This window comes from Frankliniella occidentalis, unplaced genomic scaffold (genome assembly GCF_000697945.3).
Source record: "Frankliniella occidentalis isolate FOCC.00 unplaced genomic scaffold, Focc_3.1 Scaffold198, whole genome shotgun sequence".
Taxonomy (NCBI): domain Eukaryota; kingdom Metazoa; phylum Arthropoda; class Insecta; order Thysanoptera; family Thripidae; genus Frankliniella; species Frankliniella occidentalis.
Window position 1 is genome coordinate 18,491 of NW_026267324.1, and position 8,580 is coordinate 27,070.

Here is an 8,580-nt window from a genome sequence, read left to right on the forward strand (position 1 = left end):
CATGCCATTTCAGTTCGGAACGTCAACCTTGGTGGTCACTTTCGACAACTCTCGTAAAGATGGTTCACCATATTACGCAGTATTACCTTAATCAGGCCGGTGGCGGCCAGTATTATGCGGGCAGCTCCTATCAGAAAGGGCACGGGATTGGTTCGTGGTTGGGCGGTCCGTTCCGCACCGTTTTCCCTCTTCTTAAAAATGGCGCCGTCGCGGTCGGGAAAGAGGCAGCTCGCGCCGGAAGTCACATTCTCGCCGATGTGGCCACCGGTGAAAATTTTAAAGCAAGCGATAAAAAACATGGCGGTGAAGCCGTTCAAAACCTAAAAAGAAAGGCCGAAAGTGCTATGAGTGGGTCTGGCGCTATAAAAAGGAGGAGGCGAGCTCCTAAACGTCATTCAGTCGCAAGACGTCATACTAAAAGGATCTCTCCTGATTATTTCACGTAATGAGTTTCATACATAGTTCGTCCCCTGAGGCTCTGCCCTCATCTCTTGACATATTTGGGGACACTCCCCATCAAATGGGCGAGGAAAAAAGTCAATATCAAGAATATAGACCCACCGCATCTAATCTAGACTCTAGTACGATAGAAGTGGAAGTGCAAGGCGTGGGTCATGCTTATCAAGACCTAGCACTCATGTATCTGTACACGTCTCTTCCAATCACGTCCTCTTGGTGGCGACGCACAGGAGACGAGCTTCCCCCGTTGTTTAGCGTTTGCAGAATGGCCCTCCACATCCTTATTAGGTGGTCTACGCCACGGAGGTAGCTACTCCTCTCTAGCTCTTTGCGAGCTATTTCCGTCAGTAATAAGTACGCATCGAAAATACTTTAGAAAATGTTGAGACGTCCAACCGGAATATAATTAAGCCGTCAGTAAAGAAGCGTTTAAGGTGCTCCCACAATGAGTGTGGTTGCTTACCGAGAGAAACGCTCGACATTCGTGTCGTGTGGGCGTCGGTGTCGGAACTTGGCGGTTCATGGTGGCTCGAGTGCGGTCCCCTATGGCCCAGCTCATTTCATCCCGGTAGCGGGGGCAACGCAGCAATATTTGGGAAGAGAGGTCGGGTTTGTGTTAGATATATACTGTGGCTGGCCGGCGCAAACGCAAAGCAAACGGGAAACAATCAATTCAAAAGCTTTTTTTAACAAATAGCTAATTCCAGTCTGCCATTGACACGTTTTTTTTTTGTTATTCGTATTACGCGGTTTGCTCTGGACTGCATAAAAATCGCTAATCACCGTGTTCGCGCTGGCAGCAATAGTGATATGAGAAATTACCAGATCATTGTAGGATCCAAATTCGTCTGCTAGTATCTTTGTATGTCAACATGGCAACCTCATTACGTTGCTAACGGGTTTTGTCCTTCTATAGGCAGACTGTGTGAAATCTATGGATCTTACCTAAAAACAATGTTAAAATTCAAGAAAATCATGGAAACCTGTACACTGAACTTTATATTACTTCAACTTAAAGTTTGGTAGTAAACAAGTTTGCTTAACCTAACTCTTTGGTTAAGTTAGGTTAGGTTAAATTTTATAGTACTGCAATTATAACTGCAGTAGTTTTTGCATCAGGTTTATTCTGACACCATCAACAATTAAATTTTTTTAACGTGGTATTATAAATTTTTCAAGATGTGTATGGTGGTTTCTCCTTCTAATTCCCATCCAACATGAAACTTTGTGCTCAATAATCTTCATTTTGACCTATGTTTTGGTATGTCTTTTGTGCCATAAACCACAAGAAATGTTCGTTGGTTTACTTCTGAAGAAAATAATTATCCTTCTTACTCTTTGATGTTGCTTTCCTGATCTTCACATTTGCATTAGATAAAAACCCAGGCGAATAAAGTTCGCTAGAAGCAGGGAACGAAACTTTCCAATTGAAGGCAGCAATGTTTATTGCCCACAAATTTTTTAATTTATTTGTTTTATTTCCTTTTGAGCCTGCCTAGGTGTGTTAGTACCGAGTACTCTGTTATATTATTTGCATGAATTGTGCCTCAGCTGCTCCTGAAGATAACTTCCACTTAGACTCAGGTTTGTTGGGAGACCTTCCTTCCCAAATGTTTTGTTATTATTTAGGTCACCTTATTGACCCACTAAGCTTTGCAAAGTGTGGGATCAGTTTTGCTAGAATATGGTTTTACCACTGTGCTTGACATATTTCATGTGAATCTTCATTACTAATGAGGTATTTTACGAATAAGAAGAACAAGAGGAATCCCGGCCGACGTCTGCTCCCGGACCATAACAAAGCCACGACCAAGCGCACGGTTTCTCGCGTATCTCCGCTAAAACTGAAAAGAAGTCATAACTGTTTTATATCATTTTAAAGCTGAGAACCTCAAAAATCTGGTACACGAGAAACCGTTTCGTTATGCGCCAATGACCTGCGACTTGTTGTGGTCCAAAAGGATTCCTTCTGTTCTTCTTATTCGTAAAATACCTCATTCAATGCCCCTGCCAAGAAATTGGTTTGTAAATATGTATTGAAGTATTAGTGATTTCGCATCTGTAATTGTATTTACCTATCACTTATTTTTGATTCCTGGGTCAGTGTAATTTAACATCGGTTGACTGTAGCATGCCAAGTCTGAAGTATTGTATTTTATTGGCATATATTAGACATTGTGTTCAAGCTGCAGTGAGCAAAGTATGCATGTGATAAATAGCAAGCTGGTGTATGTATCTCTCTATTCCTTCAGTGCTCATCCTCTCCCGATCACATTTTCAAACAACACTTAATATTCCACATGAAGGTGAAAGGGCATTTGTATCAGGGCACATTAGCTACACAAAATGTAGTTGCCTCTTTAAAAACATCAATTCATTTATGGTTAAACTTAGGCAGTTGAACCTTGATCGGTTTATCCTTTGACCCACTTTATCTTGCCATATATTCCCGCTCAGCAATGTATCCGTATAGTAACCATTATTTCTCTTGCCTTTATCTTTGAATTTAAGAACTAAACAATTTAGATAATTTGATTAAATAAACAGCTTGTCACATTTTTTATTAAAAGCTGCAGTGCTAAATGCTTCAAGTACACCAGACCCTTTTGATTCTCCAAGACAACGGGATGTAAAAGAACCATTGACTCTGGGATGATCATTTATTAAACATCATAAGAAAGAAGTTTCCCTAACCAGGTTACAGGTTAAAATAGAGTATAGAAAAAAGTACAAATGCCAAGATCGTATTGATAGGAACAATCATACCACAATAAAAATTAACTGAAGTAGTTAAAAAGCAACAAATCTAGATTTACCACGTCAAATTTCAAGTTCAAATGATATTAACTCGAATGGAGGGCTTCAGAAACCAAAACCCGTCAATAGGAAATGATGTCAAACAATAACACATTGAAAATATTAAATAGAAATGAATTAAGTAAGATAGTATACAAAAATAGAGAAAAGGAGAATGAAACAGTCAACATACAATTAGCCAATATAGAGAGGTTCCCAAGATCTGAACTTCAGGCCACATCTGATACATACCTTTTTAGAGGCCTTTTGCTTCTTAATACAAGGCTCACAGTACACATGCTTGCAGGATAATATTTGGGAGCACTGACGCTTCTTGCACATGAAGCACAAGCTCTGAGCAGCGAGGTCATTCTTCGGTGCATCATCTTCAGAAGATGCCCCTGTAAGGAATTATAAATGTTAACACCGTTCATACCCACAGAGGTAAGGAAAGATAAAATCACAGAACTTACCGGATTCAGAGGAGTCAGACTGGATGTTTGATTTCTTGGACTTGCTTCCCATTAAATTCATAAGTGACTTCATTTGCTTCACCAAATATGGAGCAACAGCGAATTTTGACTTCTTCTTGCCTGGAAACAATAGAAAAAATGACTAACATCCACAATAACACCTAAAGCAAACAACAATGCAGGAATCAAAGATAGAAGTAAGCTTACGGAGGGAACTAGCAGAAGAGGGCGTGTCGCTCTCAGATGAGAAAGCGGCTGATGGTCTGGCTCGTTTCTGGAAACCACTACTCGCTTCGCCCAGGCGAGCTTGAACACCACAAGGCAGTGCAAGACGAGCTGGATGGCGAGTCCTAGAAGGGCCAGGCATCGGGATTGAGGCTGAACCAGAAAATGGTTGAGATCTTGCCCTTGCTCCAGAGCCACGATTATCTGCAAAAGAAAATATTTCATTGAACATTACACATACTCAATTGATACTAGCAAGACAACCATTTGAAATAAATACTGACTGTTTGTGTTGGAAGATTCTTCACCTGAAGCTTCTTCACCAGATGTAACAAGCTCTGAAATATCTACAACATCAGATCGATGCCTCCTAACGACAAAGTCCGATGTATTGCGCTCCCGTTACACAAAGTTCGATCTGTTTCGCTCCCGTTACACAAAGTCCGATCTGTTCCGCTCCCGTTACACAAAGTTCGATCTGTTTCGCTCCCGTTACACAAAGTCCGATGTGTTGCGCTCCCGTTACACAAAGTTCGATCTGTTCCGCTCCCGTTACACAAAGTTCGATCTGCTTTCCGTCGCGCTCTGCATCGCGGTCTTATTATGTTTATATTTTCGCTAATATTGCCGGTAGAAAAAAAGTAAAAGCTGCTGTCTGTTGCTAAAAGATTAAAGAACAACATACTCTAAAGAAAAAATTGAAGGCCACAACAACAAAACTGCGGTAGCGCTCTAAACTTGGGTCTCCCGAGAGCGGCCAAAAGCAGATCGAACTTTGTGTAACGGGAGCGCAACACATCGGACTTTGTGTAACGGGAGCGCAACAGATCGGACTTTGTGTAACGGGAGCGAAACAGATCGAACTTTGTGTAACGGGAGCGCAACACATCGGACTTTGTGTATCGGGAGCGAAACAGATCGAACTTTGTGTAACGGGAGCGCAACACATCGGACTTTGTCGTTAGAAGGCATCGAGATCCGCTCGCTCCTGGAAAGAAATAAAATGTTACCACAGCACTAATACGCAGCATAACTAAGAGTTGAAAAATCTACACGTACCTTGGGCACTAGTGGATGTGGACGGTTGCATCATAGCTGCTGGCGAAGGCAGCTTCACCTTGGAAACAACCGCTGCTTCAACAATCCCAGGCAAAACAGAAGACACAACATTCTTCAGCTGCTCAGTGTCAATTAGCACTGAAAAAAAAGGCAAATCAATAAAGACAGAAAAGAAGATACAGCAGTGGCTAAACTAATTCTGATACGAGTTGAATAACATACTGTAGCTGTTGTTAACAACAGTGCCATTGGCACTGGTACTGCTCGACTAAGCAGTTGCCACAACCATCTCTGAAATGGCTGAATTCAGCTGAGACCCATCCCCAGATATGGCAGTTGAAGGGCCATCTAGTGCCGCTTCACTTGAAGTAGGGTTCTGTGCGTTCTGTGCATTATGGCCATAGCGGCTAAGTGCTTCCTCCGCACCTCTGAACAAGATAGTGCAAAGGAAAATAACCGGTTTGAAATTTAAACATACACCAGAAGAAGTGAAACAGAAACACACCTTCAGAGATTGATGTATCTTGACTGCACACACTGTTAAAAATAATTGTTCACAGATGAACATGGGAACGATGTGCAGCTCATTCTAAAACAAGGCTGCTGGTTGGCATGCAAGATGAGGTGTTGTGCTCAAACAGAAAATATCTCGTTAATTTATATAGCAAAAATTTTGTCTACCGATGATAAGTCTCATCATCTCTCTCATTGTTTTACAACAAAGTTTTGTTTGCAGATGAACTTTTTGTTTCAAAACTAATTTGTCGTTTGAAGATGATTTTTTTGTTTGTTTTTAAATTGACTGGTAGATGGGGATGAACTATTTTGTTCGATGATGAGTTCTTTGTTTCAAAACAAGTTGTGTGTTTGGGGATGAATTTGTTTGTTATCATCCGATGAACCCTCTTGCTATAAAAATTAACAACGAATTTCTTGTTAAGTTACGAGATTTTTTTTAACAGTGCAGCCGAGGACGTGAAAGAAATAAGTCAAGTAAATAATCAGGACAACAGATAGGAAACAATCTACTTTAAATAGAATAAAGAATTCTAATGCTTCCAAAAAAGCCAAGTGGCTCCCAAACTATCCATCAAATTTCGGATGACACATTATTACAGCAGTAAAGCTCTTTTCAAAGCTGGCAGTTTCAGACCGCAAATTGAACTAGGAAAATGCCTTGAAAGTTAGCCACTAACTGGAAGCAAAACGTAACCGCATGGACTCGGGCCGGTAGTCAGGCCGGCGTGCTTCAGCGAGTTTGCCAAGTGCAGGACCACTTTCGAAAAGCAGAGTCCATCAGTAAAAAAAAAAAAAACAACTGCGAACGGGCCACCTTTGAGAAAAGCATTGCTGTATCGAATAATCACTTCTAATGAGTTAACTGGAACCGAACAAGGGGAACGTGAACCGAGACGATACAGCCTCTCAGCGTGGTTTGAGTGGCCAGACCAAAGGTTAAGATCCTGCGAAGTAAGAGGATATCGCGACCAATACCCACGCATTTCGCGAAGGTTGTTAAGGAAACAAAGCATAAAACCCATAGACTAACGATTTAAGGATTCCTGGACCACGTTGAGACCATGCGGCATGAGGCCAGACAGAGTACAACAGGTGCTAGGGCAAAAAAAAAAAAAAAAAAACACCTAGCTCATTTAAACACACGCCTTCAACAATGAAACACAATCATTGAAAATGACTAAGTACTTACCGATCCATTTTCAAGCAAATAGGAAAGGTGAGAAGAGACAAGGAAATGCGGGGCAGGCCAGGCCAGATCAAAGGAAAGGAGCCAGAGCGAGGAACGTCCAACCAGCACGACGTGCCCCCTTACGTTGTGCGCCTCAGCCGACTCTGCGGAAAACTCCGCGATCACAAGAGGGCGGTTCACTAACTCCCAGCGGTTGTCAATATAGTGGACCGTGATGGCGTGGTAGTGGGTCTTGGTGTACCGCTCGTCTCACATATCGGTGGTGTCGGCCAATCTGTCGGTATTCAGTACCTCTTCTACTCGCGGCAACATTTCTGGTCTAATGACGTCTGCCTTTTGCTGCACGTCACGAGTTGCAGATTGGCAGCTCGGCAACCAATCCGCGGCGGGCACGGTCGGTGTACCCCCTCACTCCCACTTTGCCCTACGTCTACCAGTGTTTGGGCCATTTTCTCAAAATTCTCTGGAAACCCAAGTGTATACATGTATGCAGGAAATACTGCGCACATGAAGGCATTCAGTATTTACTGCTTACTTGGCCATGTATTCAGGAAATAGTGCGTACTTGGCCATGTATTCATTATTTACTGCGTAATTGCTTGAGTACGCAGGAAATAATGAATACATGGAGTAAGTACACAGAAAACAAGGGCTACCTTAGTCGCTGCCACTATTTTAATGCGGGGAATAAAATATATTATTGAAAGGTGGTATTTTCGCTTCGAGTGGTAAACGTATGGGAGTCATTATTCGCACTCCACTCTAGCGTTGATAAATTTCTCATATCGGCATGTAGCTGCTTTTTAGTCCGCCCTTCTGCTTTGAAAAAGCTATCCAGCGGGCTTATGCAAACGACCTCGTGTCTGTCTGTCTGTGTGTCTGTCTGTTCCACAAGAGAAGGAGAAGGAGACTTCAAATTTTCAGGGGATCTTAAGATTCACTCCCACAAAACAAACCGCCTACGGCAAATCCTGCCAGCCACCCCTAAGGGGCTGAAAGGGGGTCGAAGAAAACAGGAAAGGCCAAAAAAGTTGGGAAAATTATTTTTTTAATATGATCTTTGAAGGGGTTACTTGCGGGGTTACTTGGAAGTAACCTTGGGCGCTCGTTGGGCGAAAATTTCGTCCGTTTTGCTCTATCTCTCACCGTTTGGGCGCTAGAGGGTCTTTTTCGAAGAAAATAAGTTAAAAATTGCCATAGTGAACAATAAGTTGTAGAAAAAGGCCTAAATCCGCAAAATAGGAAGGAAACTCTCCCCCTACCCCCGAAAAACGTTTTCTAAGCAGAAGGGTGGGTTGTGCTTCCCCGTTACACCCCTTTCTCAAGTCTTTGGGGCAAACTCAAAGATGACGGATTTAAGCGGGCCGAAGGCCCGCTACATCATTCGGTCATGTTCTTCATCAAAACGCGTGACAGAAATGGTCGAGCCGCAGGCCCGACCATCGCCGCCGGCAGGCTTGTTTCTTCCCTTGCTCGAGCAGAGTAGAAGACAATGTAATGTACAGGTAATTACCTGTAATTACAGGTAATTACAGGTTATTACCACAACAAGTGGGGGCCCATGAACCACATTTTTGGGGCCACGGACACACTCCGTGGGCTCTAATATATAAACATAATGTCTAATTATAATTGCGTTGTAAAGGTAATTACAGGTAATTACAGGCAATTAATGCAACAGGTGAAGGCCCATGAACCAAATTTTTGATTAAAATATATAGACCAAAATAATGTTTAATTATAATTACGTAGTATAGGTACTTGAAGGTAATTACAGGTAATTACAGATAATGCAACATGAACCACATTTTTGGGGCCATGGACACCCTCCCTCGCCTGGGGGCTCTAATATATAGACGT

The 8,580-nt window shown here is 42.3% G+C and overlaps 1 protein-coding gene across 1 annotated transcript; it reads right to left on the bottom strand.

Moving 5' to 3' along the window:
* Positions 1–3,100: 3,100 nt before the first annotated feature.
* LOC127750491 (uncharacterized) lies at positions 3,101–8,574 on the bottom strand. Its single transcript, XM_052272296.1, has 7 exons — positions 5,518–8,574; positions 5,235–5,440; positions 5,013–5,150; positions 4,238–4,941; positions 3,936–4,157; positions 3,729–3,848; positions 3,101–3,656 (listed from the first exon to the last, which is right to left on the bottom strand). Exons 5-7 carry the CDS (start codon positions 4,093–4,095, stop codon positions 3,451–3,453), a joined length of 486 nt encoding a protein of 161 aa, XP_052128256.1. The 5' UTR covers positions 4,096–4,157; positions 4,238–4,941; positions 5,013–5,150; positions 5,235–5,440; positions 5,518–8,574; the 3' UTR covers positions 3,101–3,450.
* Between the last annotated feature and the right edge of the window lie 6 nt (positions 8,575–8,580).